Here is a 17,093-nt window from a genome sequence, read left to right as displayed (position 1 = left end):
AGACATGTCTCCCCAGGCAAAGGAAACAAACACAAAAATAAACTATTGGGACAACACCAAAGTTAAAAACTTTTGCATAGCAAAGAGAACTGTCAACATGCCAAAAAAAGGAACACAGTGAACGGGAGAAGATACTTGCAAGTAATATATCTAATGAGCGGTTAATATCCAAAATACATAAATAACTAATAATATAACTCAACACCAAAAAAACAAATAATCTGATTACAAATGGGCAGAGGACCTTAATAGACATTTTTCCAAAGAAGACATATAGATGGCCAACAAATACTTGAAAAGATTCACAACATCACTGATCATCAGGGAAATGCAAATTAAAACCACAATGAGGGATACCTGGCTGGCTTAGTCAGTAGACCAGGCAACTCTTGACCTCCGGGTTTTAGGTTCAAATCCAATGTTGGGTGTAGAGATTACTTAAAAAAAAAAAAAAATCCTTTGAAAAACACACACAATAAAATACCACCTGATGCTTGTCAGAATGGCTAGTACCAGGAAGACAAGAAATTAGGGCACCTGGATGGCCCAGCTGGTTAAGTGTCTACCTTCAGCTCAGGTCATTATCTCAGGGGTTCTGGGATATCAGTCCTGCATTGGGCTTTCTGCTCAGCAGGGAGTTTGCTTCTTCCTTGCCCTCTGCCCTTCTCTCACTGCTCATGCTCTATCTATTGCTTTCTCTCAGATAAATATATAAAATCGTTTTTAAAAAAAGATAAGAAATAACAAGTGTTGGCAAGGATGTGAAGTAAAGGGATAGGAGAGATGTAAATTGGTACAGCCACTGTGGAAAACATTATGGAAGCTCCTCAAAAAATTAAAAATAAAAATACCATATAACCCAGTAATTCCACCAAAGAAAACAAAAACGTTAATTCAAAAAGATATATTTACTATGTTAATCACAACATTATTTACAATAGTCAAGATATGGAAGCATTCAAATTCCATTAATAGAATAAAAAATAAGTGGTATACATACACAACAGAATATTATTCAGCCATAAAAAAAGAGTAAGATGTTGCCATTTGCAACAACACAGATGGACCTAGAGGGCATTTCACTAAGTAAGAGAAGTCAAATAAAGACAAATGCCATATGATTTCACTTAAATGTGGAATCTAAAAAAATGAAACAACCAAAACAGCAGAAACAGACCCATAAACACATAGAAAAACTGGTGGTTGCCAGAGAACAAGGGGCAAAGGGACGGGCAGAATGAGTGAAGGAGAGTGGTAGGTACAGGCTTCCAGTTACAGAATTAATAAGTCACAAGACAGAAAGGTACAGCATAGGGAATATAGTCAATGGTATTATAATAGCATTGCATGGTGACAGATGGTAGCTACATTTGTAGTAAGCAAAGTATAATGTTGTCAAATCACTATGTTGTAAACCTGAAACTAATGTCACGTTGTGTGTTAACTATGTTAACTATATCTCAATTTTTAAGGGTAAAAAAAATTAAATTGTAAATAAAAACAAAACAGCCAAAATGTATTAAATGCTAAACAAAACAGCTAAAATGTATTAAGCACAGTGTGCCAAGTTTTGTGCTAATACCTTTTCCATCATACTCTTAAGTGACCCTCTCACAACAATCTTATAAGGCAGCTTAAAATTATTTTACAGATAAGACCTTTAACGTGGTAGCCCCATTTTACAGATGAGAAAACTAACAAAATGAGTGGTACAAACATGAAACATTGCTTTGATATCTCAGTTTAAACCTTGAAAATAGGACACATATTTTGTCACTGAAAAGTTGATATAAAATATCTGAAAACCATGGAAAAAATCACCCCTACCCACAAACTAAAGATTCATTAACTTAGTTTCAACTGGACTTAGGACTTTGGGTTATCCCGATGCTCCAAATTCAGCTTTTCTTGTAATCAACTCTGATGATTATTGAAGATCTTGCACTTTTCTTAGTAACTCCTCTACTTTTGAACTTCAGCTCCTTGCTACAAACAGACTATTTCCTCTGAGTCCTGATATGACATCTGGGTTTAAGATTTGTGGGGAGGGGTGCTTGTACAATTTGGTCTTTAGTTTTCTTTGAAGCAGAAGCAAACTGCCCAGGGACTGTCTCAGTCCTTGATGCACTCCCTTTAGCCATGCAAGCCTCTTTCTGAGTTCAGCGACTGAGCTTCCAGGAAAGCATAGCGCAGCTGACATCTTGTGGGCATAAACAATAATTACATCATTTCACCTAGATTCCAAGATTCTGAACTTGGCTACATTATCCAGAACACAATAGGCTCAGATCCCATCCTCAACCTCGGACACTTCACCTTTAAATCTGTGCAAAATTCTTAAATTTCTTCTGAAGTTTCATTTAGTCTTCTTTCACAGTGTTACAAGATATGTTTTTAATATAAGTCTGGTGAAAATTTTTTAAAATTCATTTTAATGTTTAAAAGAAAAAATCACTTTCACAGATGTTTTTAATGACTGAAATATTGCTTCAAAAAATACAAAAAAAAACTCAGCTCTACCTCTTAGCATCTTTTCATATCCCCCTATATGTATCAATTTGAAGATAACAAGGCATAAAGAAAAAGCATTTCTTAACCATTCAACACATTTACTAGGTGCTTACCATGTCCCAAGCAATATGCTAGAACCAGGATAGAAACATGATAGACGATGTGGATCCAAATCTCAGAATATAATGCATATGAACCCATTCATCTCAAATAGTACATTACACAGTCATGCATTACTAATTCACATGTCACTCTCAATTCTATTCCCAATATCATCTGGGCCACCTACTAGTGTTATTGCATTAATATAACATTTGTAGTATAATTGGTAAAAACCATATACTACATCCCATATTTTCCTAAAAGCTCCTGGCTGATGTGATTTCCCCAATCTCCTTGATTCACCTAAATATCATTCTCTTTCCAAATTAATTTCCTTCTCTGGAGAGAGCACTGATTTTACATATATATGGATAAGGGACAGAGGAAGAAGGGGAAAGAGAATTTTATGCAGGCTCCACGCTCAGCATAGAGCCTGATCAGGGTTCCATTTCACAACCCTGAGATCATTATCTGAGCCAAAATTAAGAGTCAGACACTTAACAGACTGAGCCATGCAGATGCCAATTTTTTAAACATTTTACCACTTTTTCCTCACATTAAAAAAATAAAGGTGTAATAAAAATAGCTTTGATTTTCAAGCACAAAGGTCTGGGTTCAAATTCTGACATGATACTGTGCACCACTGATGAAAGTGCTTTACCTCCCTTACTCTAGGTTCTGTCACCTATAAAAAGGGAGTATAGCAAAGCCAAACTCAGTGTCTTTATGAGGAAAGATTACACGTAATCAATCTGTAAGACTACCATAGACCCTACTATAAAATAGGCACAAAATTAACATTAATTATCCATCTTCTATTATTTCTCCACAATTTTAGCCCTTTTATTTGAACAAAATTCTCATTGGTCATTACAGAAGCTTACATAACATAGCAATCTCTACTTTTCATGAGAAAATCCTATCACTTAATGTAGAAAAAGCATACTCTACATAGAGATAGGCTTCATCTGGTGAAATAAATAGCAACTCATAGTTTTTTATGAATTTATGCCTCATGCAGAGCTGAAACCAAAGGTATTTTTTATGTAATTACTTACCTTTAGTTACTCAATGCCAAATTTAAGTTATTTTAGCACCTCCGTATGTGGCTCAAAAACACCATTAATTGTTCTACTTTGAGGCAGTTCCACACAAGAAACATAGATTTCAATGTTTTATTTTTTTTTATTTTTTTTTTATTTCAATGTTTTATAAAACTTGTTTCTAGGGAATCCTGGATGGCTGAGTGGTTGAGTGTCCGCATTTGGCCCAGGGCATGATCCTGGAGTCCCTGGATCGGGTCCCATGTCGGGCTCCCTGCATGGAGCCTGCCTCTCTCTACGTCCCTCTATGTCTCTCATGAATAAATGAATAAAATCTTTTTAAAACAAATGTGTTTCTGTACTATCATATAGTCATGAAGTGAAAGGAATCTTAAAAGGTTCCCTGGATAATCCCAAGCAAAATACCTCAAGTATTCAAAAGAGGCAATTTATAGTCTAATCAAATTTATTTATCCTTCTAGGCAACGTGTTTTTATATCTAATTGCAGTTGAAACATTAAAAAATGTCAAGTTTCTCTTCATAGCAGTTCTTTTCCAATTTTGAGAATTTTAAATTTTAAATTTTCTTTCCCAAGTTAAAACATTCCAGCTCCTTTTGCTTCCCTGAGCTGCCCTAAGTTTTTCCTCTTTTTTATTCTGACCTATTTGGATTTCTTACCATTTTACTACTGTTTAAAAGATTATATTTTCTAGGCAAAGTACTAGAGAGACAGCTTAGTAGTAAAGCATTTTTTTTTAATTGTGAAAAGAACTGGTGAATCCTGTCCTCTGGAAATGCTTGTGAGTTCATTAGACGTTCTGAGGAAACCAGATTCAACACATGTGGAACAAGAAATAGGAGATTGTTGTGAGATCTTACCTTCATGCCTTTATTAAATCAGCAGTTAAAATTAATAAATGAAGTACACTTTGAGACTATGTCTATTCTATTTATTCATCAATATATTTTATTCACCAATACACATTTTGCACTAAAGTAAACAACATAAAAGGAGAGAAAAAATATCTAATTCCTGTCCTTAGGGCTTTTGTGATGTCCTGAAAGAAGAATCAGTTCTAGGAAGTTACATATGTTCAGGGAAAAACAAACACAAAAATTTCAAAAATAATACAATAAAAACTGAGTCTCTAATTTTTGGAAAAATTAAGAACAGCAGAATAATGAAAGTCAAATCAGATTATCCAAGTGCAAGCTTCTAGAATAAGCTCATTTTAAAGAAGTGGGAAATTTTTAAAGGTTATCTCGTCTATGCCCATTCTAGATGTTTCATCTCATTATGAGGAAAAAATGTATTGATTTTAAAAGTCTGTGCTGATATTAAAATTATAAATCTTCATCATTGCTTTCAAGATCAAATTGGCTTTCCTCTTCCCAAATAAAAAGATTTTCATCCTCAAATACATAAAATATTTCTACTGTATTTCTGTTACTAATATTTAAGGATGTTTCAACTTGGTAAAATAGGCAAGTCTGACCATGCATTTCAAAAAAGAAGTCACTACATTCTCTTACTACTTGGTTGAGATTTGTTCTTGAGTTCTGAAATCTGCTATTCAAGAAATTATTATTCTCATCAACTACTTCAAAGATTTCATTTGTCTGATTAATGGAGTCACGTGTATCTGAATTCCTATTATCCACAATCAACAATGATGTGTGCAAGAAATTCACACAAAACTTTTTCTTTAAATATAATTGAAATTTCTTTAAATTATTTTCTTCCTCTAAGCCCAATGAACTAATTCCTTTTAAATTTCTTAATTTTCTTTTATCCATCAAGTCAAATGTATCATCAAAGGCATTATCAATAAATGCTTTTCTACCATTTGCTTTATTGTTAGCATCTCTAAATATGGTTTTGTTTGATGGTAGTAAATATGGATGTACTTTCATCCATAAATGGAGGCCCAAGAAATTTTCAATATCAGAATTTTTGCAATATGCAAATCCTCGGTCTTCCTCATTTATAGGCTGGATGATAACAGTTAGTATTGGGCAATGCTGTCCACAGATAGCATAGAGTTTATCCAGAGAGTCGCCTTCCTGAAGTGCACCATGAATTGCATTATTAACAGGCAAAGGTTGATTTTTAATAGTATCATCAGAGACAGGATGAACTTTGTTACCAGCAGATGTAAAGCCATGAGTTACTGATGTGCATACTCTTTCTGATTTATGATTAGCCTTCTCCTCTGCATGATGAACTGGTATTCTCTCCCTGGCACAAGTTTTATTTTGAACATCTAGCAAATCCTCACAAAAAGGCTCAGAATCACTACAATGAGGCATATTAAAATAACTGCATTTCAGTTCAAGGGGTTGACTCAATTCCTCCAATTCTGAAGAGGACAGCTCAGCCATGGTTGGGTCTGGGGCCAAATTTCCGAAATGGGAATATGGTACTTCATTGTCATTATTAAGTAGAGTATCCACTGATATGGTGTCTGCATTGCCATATAAGCCTGAATTTTCAGGAGATGATATTCTTAACAAATGATTTTCTTTCAAGAGCCACTTTCCTTTATCAATCAGTACTCCTTCTTCTATGTCTCTGATGATTCTGTTATGATCGTTTTGTTTTGTACCATGTCCTAAAATGTCTCCTCCATGATAATTGGCCCTCACATCATTAAAGTCACATTTATCTTGTCCTTCTTCTAGAAATTTCTGCAACATAGATGAATTACTAGAGAGCTGTTCAGAAGAGCCAAATGACTGACCTTCAGAATCATAAAGATCTACTTTCCTAGCACACTGAAATTCAACAGAATTATAAGGACAAACCTGAGATCTGTGTATAGACCCAGAAAAAAAAGATGGTTTAATAATTTCCCCTTTACTGTAAAGTTTTTCTATTGTCCTTTTAACAAATCCTTTATTATAGTCCTTGTCTTGAACAATTTCCTCACAACTGCCATTGGGGCCATCACTGGATGTTTTATATGGCTGCTCATTCTCACTGCTTGGTCTAAATTCAGACCAATCAGAAGTCACTGGTCCTATGAAGTCATTTTTAAAATCAAGAGAGGACTCTGAATAACTTCCAATTTCCACGCTTTTCACCATCATTTTTACTCTCATTTTAGTTTCTCCTTCATTGAGGTCCTTTTCAGTATTTTGCTTAGAATCATAGCAAAACACTAAAGATGGTGGTGTTGCCAGCCTCCTTCGGATTGCCTCGCAAATTATACCATTTCTTTCTTCTTCTTCTGTAATGTTCCTTCTGGAGCCATCGATCAATTGCAAATTTTTACTAGCCTCTAACTCTTTTTGGATCAATTCTTCAGCGGCCTGCTCTCTTGCATTTACCTTCATATGAAAGGTATCAGTGTCCTGGTTTTCTAATTCTTCAAAAGATTCCAATTCTGAAATGTTTCTTTCACTTGATGTCATGCTATTGGTTATTGAGCCTGGTTCTTCAGAAGTCTTGGAGTCTTCCTTATCAGAGGATGTATATGCATTTTTACCCTGAAATGTCTTTAATGAATAATTTTTCAATTCAGCTACAGAACTACGTTCCTTATCAAATTCTGGTTCAGTTTCATTTATGGGAAAGCTAGAGTAGCTTAAATTGCTGATATTCTGGTCTGATACCAATATATTAAAGCTATGTTTACACCCAGGGTCTGCCAAAACATTTAGATCTTTCTGAACTTTATTTATTCTTTCTAATTCTTCAGTCAATTCCAAATTATCAGTATATGTGTTTTCTTTAAAAATTAAAAAATCACTGGTGTTACAGATTTTGTTGGGAATGTAGGCCTCATCAATTGGGCAAGTTGCCTTACGACTATGGTTTTCTTCATGAGCACAAGCCCTGTGGGAAGATAGAGCATCAGTAAGTGAACAGACCTCTCCTTGGAAACAAGCCTTATTCATGGGGGTCTGATCAACAGTACAGCCATCACTAGGGCAAAAAATGTCACTGAGGTTACAAGTCTCTTTTGGAGGACAGGTCTTATTCACAATGCACATCTGACATGAACAAGTCAACTCTGAAACACAGGCTTCAGGGCCACAGTGCTCACTGGCAGAGTGGCCTCCACCTGAAGAGATTTTCTGTGTTTTTTCATTTTCAACGCACTTAGGAACTCTATGAAGGTTGGGTGTGGAACAATTTGCAGAAAGTCCTACTGGAACCATGTCTTGTTCTTTCTCAGTGAGTCCAAAGTGATTTGTGGTTGATTCCACTAAATTGGCAACAGCAGCCTTCAAATCATCAGCTTCCTCTGTGATGGCAGTATGCCTTAGGACCTCCAATAATCCAAGTATTTCTGAAGCTCTGTTGGTAGTCTTGTGAGCATCACCTTGACAGAAGCTATTTATACTTCCTTTTAAGGTTAGTACCAGAAGCCAAGCTAGAAGAACATTAGTATAAGACTTACATATTGGGGAAGAGAAGGGAATATCTGCAAGTGAACCTGGCATTTGAGTAATTCCATTCTGAGTCTTATGAATACTAGGAACTAAAGCTTGCAGTTGGCGAAGCAATAAGATTGGTAAAGGGTCTTTTGAAGTGTCTTCTTCTGTAAGATCTACTTGAATGGCAGCTTCTACGCTGTGCCTTTTTGTAGCTACATTTATCTCTTGGTAAACAAGGCTTATCTCTGGTCCTAATTTTTCAGCACATACCTGGATTTTAGTATTATGATCATCAATAGCTGACTGTGACAAAGCACAATTTTCATGCAAGGGAAGCAAGCAAGCATCATTCAGAGATTCAACCTGGTTCTCACAGAGATCTTTAGAAAGTTCTTCACTGTTAACTTTGTCAAAAAATTTACCTACCTTTTTACCTAGATTTTCTGTCAAACTGGCATTTTTAGTTATATACTTGTTACTTTCTCTAGCAAAATTATTTCCTTCTCCAGAACTTGTGTGGGACTTAGTTCCTGCAAAACCATTGTTGTTACAACTTACCACACTCCTATCCTTTTTGTATATTGGAGCTGATTTTCTAGATTGCAAAGCTGAATGTGGATTTGTGTTCTGCAACCATCTCTGTATATAATTTTGAACTGAATGATGGCTAATAGCCTCAGGAAAAACAGCTTTTTTCAAAGAACCTAAGGAATTTGCCCTGGTTGTAACTTGTTGTTTACTTACAGTAGTACTTGATTTTAACTTATCCCCTTTTTGTTTCTTCTGAGTTTTTAAAGTTATGTGTGAATTATTAACTTTTGAAACTAAATTTTTCTTAGTAATTCCTCCCAAATACCAAGATGCTATTTCTGCTTGGCCCTGTGGTCCACAAAAATCACTGGGTCTTTGCTCAAGGAAGTTAAACATAGGAAATAAATTTTGATCTTCAAAATTATTTTTGCAATACCTAAAGTCATTATGGGGAAATACTTTATCTCCTTGACCAATTTCTCTTTTTGTAGGTCCTCCTAAACTTACTTTGGTTAGTGGTCTGGATTTTCTTTTAGCTAAAAGTCCTTGAAACTTCTTAGGATTCTGAAGAGTATTTAATTTATTTACATGGAAATTCTTGGAATTTACAGGATTGAGATCACTTTGGGAACAATAATTTGATTCAATTACCGTATCACTTACATGGAGGTCTTCCTCACAAACTACTCCTCCTTTAAGGGAACCATCTGAACCCTCCAATATGATTTCCTGTGCAATTCTACGTCCTGTGTTTATTCTCTTATTCTTACTAAGAATTCCTTTGGTTGCAATCTTCCGGATCTGATGCCTAGAATTTATCACTTGTTGCTGAGATTTCATCTTCTTTTTGCTGGCAACAGATAACGAAGTCTGCTTTTCATTTGCTGGAAATTTTGTTAAATCACACTGAGCAAATTCATTAATTAGTCTGTCAATTCTTGTGGTAACAGTGGAAGACTCTACCAAAGCTGGGATCTCAGAAACAGTTTTGTCAATTCCAGAGTCATTACTTAAAGAATGAGTCGTATCTGCTAAAATAGGGCTGAATCTATCCCTGGTCCTACTATAAGGCCTTAAGATTTTGATATTAGTTTTGTTGTCTGATGTTAAACTATCAACTATAACTTCCCCCACAATTGAGTTTTCTGATATAGTCTGCGGCGAGCCATTATTATGAGACATCTCTAACATCTTCTGATTTGTAATTTCTACACCAGCACGTATTGCACCTGACTTGAGCAACCTGCTCTCCTTTTTCCTTTCTAAAGATGACTCCATCTGCTCATTGTTATTGATCTGAACAAGCAGTGGTTTGTTAGATACTGATGACATTTTACTGCAAGAATGTGTGAACATGTGATACTCAGATTTGTTTTCCCCATCTTCCCTTGCTTCACTATAGGAAAATTGTCTAATCATTTCCTCTTCAACTTCCGTTTCAGAAACCAAGGTCACACTCCCTCTCACAGATTTTTGTCTCACTCTCTTTGGTCCAGGTGTAGGGGGCCTATAAAAATGATGCTTTGCTTGATCCTGAGTCCCCTGGACAGTGTTTGTGTCCATAGCACCATTCTCCCAACTAACAGAAGTGCAAGTTTCAGTCTCTTGATCTGTTATTCGAGTGTTTATTTCCTCTGTCAAACTGACCTCTTGATTATTGTCTTTCTCCAGAGATGAGACATCTGCAGACAATGAGCATGCCGCAATCTTTAAATGAGATGACTGATCATCTGTTCTTCCTGGAAAACAGCCTACCTCACACTTTTCATTGTTATGAGAAAGACTAGCTCTACTGACAGTGGTCCACTTTATGGTTTCCTCCTCTTTTATCTTAAATCGAACTTTCATCTCAACTGTCATGGTGCCATCTTGATTAAAAATAATTGATTTCTCAATATCATCTTCAGAAGGGTATATCAGTAAATTCCGAGAATCATTTTTTTCCAAGGCCAAGTAATTTTCAGAAGCAAAAGAATGGTCTGAGTAGCAATCATTATTATGCATTTTGCCAGAAGAAACAGAATAAATCTGGGACCTTGGGCTTGAAGGCACATGTGTGCTCACTTTCAAGATTTTAAGAGTTAAAAGATGTCCCATGTCAAAATGCAGAAGACAGAGAAGTTATAAATATCCAATAGAAGAGGCAGCAAAGAAAGAAAAGAAAAAAATTAAGTTATTGGTAAGAAAAATACCATATTTTCTAAATTTCATAGTAAGATTTTTTTTTGAATACACTGTAAGTCTTTATTACAAACCAAACCTTCCTCACATTGATGCTAGGCAGCCCTAAATGCATGGATGTTTTATTTTCCAAATATCATCAGTAAATCAGCTGGTTTGAACTTGCAACACATTCTTCTGTAGAAACAATATTGTAAATCATGGTTTGTTTCAGAAACTTGTCTGAAAAACCCTATTGAAACTATAATGCAGCTCTATATCTGAAGTTAAAATCATACATAGTAAGATTATTAATATGTTTCTCACCTCTTATTCATTGGTTACTTAAATTCACTATAACATCTGGTACATTTCTACAAGCTACTCTCAAAAAGAAAACCTATAATCCTACTTTAATAATGAGATTCATAGAATTTTAATGAGTTTAATTAGGCAGTTTTAAGAAGGAAATTATAAAGTAGAAACTGACAAGGATTCTAGCAAAAATAAAGATTTTTGTGGAATTTTGTTTTGTTGTTTTGTTTACCAGTACTGAAACTGGAGTCTAAGTGCTGCTTACCTATGCAAACAAAGCAAATAATATAATTCAGTTATATTCATTTTCCTGCCTGTGCAAAGCCAAGAGAGACATCTATAGCATTATGAAAGCTAAAACATTTTTAGAATTTAAAAACATTAATTGAGTAATAATTACTAATTTAGCATTCACTTTGCATAATTAGTACATTTGACATAGGGCACAAAAAAAAACAGCTAGACAACAAGCCAACATATTTAGTTATTTTTTACTGTGTGTCTCTAAAGATAACTTTAGTATTCAAGCTTCTTTAATTCAATCAAACTCTTATTAACAGTTTGTATGGATTTACATATGTTTTGCATCAATCAAATACCTTCAACATTTCAGAGTATAAACCTAAAAATATTTTCTCTTATTTTTGTATGCATTTACCAAAATTGCCAATGAAAATGCCTCACTTAAAATTTTTTAAATTAAAACTTAACAAAACCCTCACATTCCCTAACACCATCAAAAATCATACTCAGCAGCCCATATCACAAAATAGTAAAATCACCTTAGTAAAATGAGCACAGTGAAATAGTACTACCATACACTTACCAGGTATTTGGCAGCTAATGCCTACAAAATAGAAACATTAAGAGATATCTATTGAATATATCATAACAGAGGAGTTTCACCCTCTTCAGCAGTAAGTAGAGAGATTAATACTACTCAAAGGGTTTATTATTCCACATCTAAATGAAAACCAAAATTTAAGTATAAATGGCAATAAATTCCTTAGCATAGAGCTAAAAAAGTGTGCACAATGAATAGAGATTAAAATATTGAGCACACTGAATAATACAACTAACCATGCCTGCATAGAGAATTTACAGCTTATGCCACAGTTCTGAGCATCAACAAGCCCTCTTTCTCCCCAACCCAAAGGATTATGCTATATTGTGCAGCATTTCCTAAGGAATCATCAACCTAGATTATTATTAACCAGCATGAATGATCACATCAATTTTTTAAATAAAAAATGGATCCAAGGGCTGTGATTTTTACTGGAATAACTTCAGAAAGTGGAGTTGATATGTACTTAAGAGATTTTTAAAAACACAGTCACTCAATCTGCTGCGCTCAGCTATGATGCTGCATGGTACAATCTGGAGAAAACTCTACCAGATGTCACTTACACAAATTCCATAAAGCTCCTCTCCAAATCAAGAAATGCTGGCAATTTTTTTTATCTAGGTATTATATTACACACACACACACACACACACAAATAAAGGCTTACCACATCAACTTAATCACTGACTGATTTGGAAAAATCTAAAAAAAAAAAATCATACAATCTCTATGACTCTTTTCAACTATACATATAACCAATTTCAGTTTAGAATGTTTTTGATCCTCTCATTTTCTTTCACGTGATGAAGGAAATTGGTCATTTAAGCATAGATTGCTTTGGGTTTTGGGTTTGTTTTGTTTTTTTGATGTTGTGGTTAAAAACAAAAGAAAAAAAAAACACACAACTCAGGGCTAAAAATTTAAGTGACTTACTCTTTCTGCTTTCTGATCTAGTATTTCCCTTGATGTATACATGATGAGAGGTCCCTGGTAATCTTGCAGAAAGCAAGTACTTCTGGATGTCATAATTTCCTGGTTTAAATGGCTCCCTTCCTGCTGCCACCACAGCTCCAGAGCTCAGGATCACCGCCTGGAGACTGGGAACCTAGAAGAAACCAAAGAGTTAAGGTCCTTATATGAGCAACATGAAGCTTTGTTCTTTCCATACCGTAATTTTTTTAAAGATTTTATGATGTTTGGGAAGCCTGGGTGGCTCAGCAGTTGAGGTCTGCCTTCAGCTCAGGGCGTGATCCCAGAGTTCTGGGATTTAGTCCCCCAGTGGGCTCCCTGCGGGAAGCCTGCTTCTCCCTCTGCTTGTGTCTCTGCCTCTCCGTGTCTCTCATGAATAAATAAATAAAATCTTTAAAATAAAAAAGATTTTATGATTATTTTTTTTAAGTATCTCTACACCCAACGTGGGACTTTGAACTCACAACCCTGATATCAAGAGTGTGGTGGACTGAGCCAGCTATGGCCCCCTTTCCATGTCAATTTTATAGTGAATGGAATCAAAAACCTTCAGGGCTTTACAGAGATAATCACCAAGCATTCTTTTTTTTTTTTTCCTTTTTTAAAGATTTTATTTATTTATGAGGGACAGAGAGAGAGAGAGAGAAAGACACAGGCAGAGGTAGAAGCAGGCTCCATGCAGGGAGCTCGATGTGGGACTCTATCCCGGGTCTCAAGAATCAAGCCCTGGGCTGAAGGCGGCGCTAAACCGCTGAGCCACCTGGGCTGCCCATCACCAAGCATTCTGTAGGCACCAATAATGTATACAAAATTACCAACTATCAAGGTGGGGGTGGTGAGACCAACATCATTACTCGGCCTGTACACTACCTGGTGACCAGTCTTCTGCCATAACTTAAAAAATATTTTTAAAAGTCAGTTCAGCCTCTGCCTTCCCCACCAAAATATCCAGCTGTAGCTAATTTCTACCATGAGCAAGCTGAGAAAGGGCCTGGTGGACAGGCTCACAGCTGCAGGGGGAGCTCTCCTCTGTTCCACCACCTACCTACCTACCCTCACACCAGCAGAGATGGCAGAAAAAAATGCTTTCTCTACCTAACAGTATCACTAGTGGCCACGGCTTTTCAAGAAATATTGTCCTGATAAGATTCTGTGCCAACCCATTATACAACTCGGTGCACAAGGAAGGCAAAAAAGGGGAGGGAGTGTGAGATTAAAAAGAGCCCCTCATGGCAATCGCTTCCTCGGATTCTGACCAGAGAACAGTAGAGCCACCCACACACGTGAGCCGGTACCCTCCCACCAGGGTGGGAACACGAACACACACACACACACACACACACACACACGTGCACGTGAAGCCTTTCATTCTCCGGGGCCTCCACCCACATCCTACGTGACGCGAGCTCAGACGTGAGAAACGCCCAGAACACTCACCTTCCTTCCATCCGTGGCATACAGCTTGGTCACCGGGAACCGCATAACCTCTGTCAGGTGCTGCAGAAAAGCCTGGAAGCTCTGCGTGACCCTTCTGTTCACAATAGCCACGCGCCTTATCTTCGGGTCGCCATTTCTAAAGACCAGAAGCCTTCGCGGGGCGCGTAGCATGCCGGGAGCCCCGGCGGCGCCTATGCTGGTCGGCGGGGAGCGCTGCGCATGCGCACTGATGGCCCGGCTGCTGAGCCACGGTCGCGGGCGCCGGCGGGCCTTGTCGAGGTCGACCGGCTGCACTTTCCTACGGTGGGAGCACAGGTACGACGCGCCGTCCTCCAGCTCCTCCAGGCGTGTGATGCTGTGCCTTCCCCGAGGGGTGCTGATGTTCCTCACCCCGAAAGGTAAAGGCACCTTCCTTGATAAGTTATCGAGCAAAGCATCAAATGTCTTGAAGGAACGCGGGTTGACCACCACCTTGACCCCGCCAAACTGTGGGTCTCCACTCTTGTAGAAGCTGATTTTTTTGGCCACAACAGGATGCATGACACTCAGGTGGCGAGGAGGACCTTGACCTTCAAAAGACCGATGAATCATGGAAACACTAGTGGAAGAAGTTTCGCTCATTTTGGCTGCGAAGGGGGGGGGGTGAGGATAATTATTCATCTCGGCAATGACGGCACCATAAAGAATACATGATAATGTAAATGCAATCTGATTATAGTTGTAGGTATCTTGGCTATTCCTAGCATTTCATTCATTCATTATTCCTGCCTATTTTGAAAGGGAACTTTAAGGGGCTTACAATAAAAAAAATAGAAACAATAAGGATATTTATAATTTGAAGATAAAAACAAACTAAAGACACGAATAAAGGTGTCATTAAATAAATTATGGTATATACACCCATGCCCTAGGAAGCTATGCAACCATTAAACATTACTTTAGAAGTCTATATTTATCAGCATAGAAAAATGATCATAAGAAAAAGGCAGTTTATAAAATACATATACCATGCCATTGCCAGCATATACATATTTATTATGCTAGTGGAAAAAAAATCCAGAAACACATATAGCCCTAATGTTGACGGTAATTATCACTGACTGGCAGAACTATGGATAAATACTTGTTTCTCATACATTGCTAAATTTTGCAAATCCTAAAAACTAAATAGGTATTATTGGACAATTAAAAAATAACAAAAGAGACACACATCAAAAGCCATCCAATGAGAAAAGAGTTTTGCAGTTGATCCCTTTAGTTCTGCATGTCCTGCCAGTGAAGGAAAAAAGGGGGAGACAGGAAAAGTTTATCCAGTTCGAATTGTTGGGTAGAACGAAATGAGTTCATCTGGAAGAAAATGTTTTCTGACATTAAATTCTAGAACAAATATATTATGTAAATCCTTAAATAAAGGCCATATTAAACTAATGTAAAATGTTTCCATTACAGATTATTAAAAATGCAGGTAGGGGCACCTGGGTGGCTCAGTGGTTAAGTGTCTGCCTTTGGCTCAGGTTGTGATCCTGGAATCCTGGGATCCAATCCCGCATTAGGCTCTTCGCAGGGAGCCTTCTTCTCCCTCTGCCAATGTCTGCCTCTCTCTGTCTCTCATGAATAAGTAAGTTAAATCTTTTTTAAAACATTCAGGTACACTGTTGGGGGCACTTGACGGAATGAGCACTGGGTGTTATGCTATATGTTGACAAATTGAACTCCAATATAAAAATATACCAAAAAAACGCAGGTAGATTATGCACCATTAATCCTTCTTTGGGAATCATTTCATTAAATATTTCGAATGAATGATAGCATTGCTATGAGCTATTGAAAGTGGAGGTACTGTTCCCATTGGTGGTTCTAAAGTTAAAACTTCAGGGCACCTGGGTAGCTCAGTGGGCTAAGTAAGCATCTGCCTTCAGCTCACTTAATGATCCCAGGGTCCTGGGATCAATCCCCACATCATGCTCTCTGCTCAGTGGGGAGCCTGCTTCTTCCTCTGCCTTTCCCCCTCCTTGTGCTCTCTCTCTGTCAAATAAATAAATTAAATCTTTTTAAAAATAATTAAATTAAAACTTCAGGAGGGGGACGCCTGGGTGGCTCAGCAGTTGAGCGTCTGCCTTCCGTTCCAGGCATGATCCCTGGATACAGGATCGAGTCCCACATCGGGCTCCTTGTGGGGAGCCTGCTTCTCCCTCTGCCTGTGTCTCTGCCTCTCTCTCTGTCTCTCATGAATAAATAAATAAAATCTTAAAAAAAAAAAAAACTATTTCAGGAGGGAATTTAAGAGCCATTTTCAGCCACTCAGGTTTTTCCCCCCTACTTCATAAGTGAAACCAGAGTCTGACAAGTGACCAGCTCATGGAAAGGTTTGTCTGGTTCTGGATTCACTTCTCATTTGTAGCATACTGTGACTATTTTCTACTATATTTAAGTTGATGTAATTATTAGTGTCTTTTGATAGAGTAAAAATGCCCTGCAGCCTTAAGCACAAATTGAACAAACTAAATAAACGTGATCAGTATTAGATGAAAAAAGCATATTTGTCATTATAAATCAGCTATAAATTTGGCCCAAATCATCTACTTAACTGTTTGCAAACTGTTGCCTAAGATCCTTCGTGTATCTCCAATATGATTTGCAAATTTTATGTGTGATTTAGGAAAATACATTCAGAGATCAAACTAGAATTTATATATGTCTCCCCCACTCTCTTCGACAAGCAGTTTAAAGTAATTATAGTACTTAAGACAATAAAGGCAGCTGCAGCAGGTTTGTGCTTCAGAAGCTGGGAAATCCA

The 17,093-nt window shown here is 37.0% G+C and overlaps 1 protein-coding gene across 1 annotated transcript; it reads right to left on the bottom strand.

The window, feature by feature from the left end:
- Nucleotides 1-1,517: 1,517 nt before the first annotated feature.
- Nucleotides 1,518-14,917, bottom strand: RP1 (RP1 axonemal microtubule associated). Its single transcript, XM_035708282.2, has 3 exons — nucleotides 14,297-14,917; nucleotides 12,824-12,995; nucleotides 1,518-10,634 (listed from the first exon to the last, which is right to left on the bottom strand). Exons 1-3 carry the CDS (start codon nucleotides 14,915-14,917, stop codon nucleotides 5,002-5,004), a joined length of 6,426 nt encoding a protein of 2,141 aa, XP_035564175.2. The 3' UTR covers nucleotides 1,518-5,001.
- Nucleotides 14,918-17,093: the final 2,176 nt, after the last annotated feature.

The sequence above is a fragment of the Canis lupus genome, chromosome 29 (genome assembly GCF_003254725.2).
Source record: "Canis lupus dingo isolate Sandy chromosome 29, ASM325472v2, whole genome shotgun sequence".
NCBI classification, from domain to species: Eukaryota; Metazoa; Chordata; class Mammalia; order Carnivora; family Canidae; genus Canis; species Canis lupus.
Note: the sequence above shows the minus strand (reverse complement) of the source record. Positions and strands in the feature narration are given on the sequence as shown.

Excerpts from the sequence above, each read along its gene's own strand:
- RP1 (XM_035708282.2), bottom strand. The coding sequence starts at position 14,917 with ATGAGCGAAACTTCTTCCACTAGTGTTTCCATGATTCATCGGTCTTTT. Across the intron at positions 12,996-14,296 it reads ATGCCACGGATGGAAGGAAG|GTTCCCAGTCTCCAGGCGGT; the intron begins GTGAGTGTTCTG and ends GGTTTCTTCTAG. Across the intron at positions 10,635-12,823 it reads TAGATCAGAAAGCAGAAAGA|TGAGCACACATGTGCCTTCA; the intron begins GTAAGTCACTTA and ends AAATCTTGAAAG.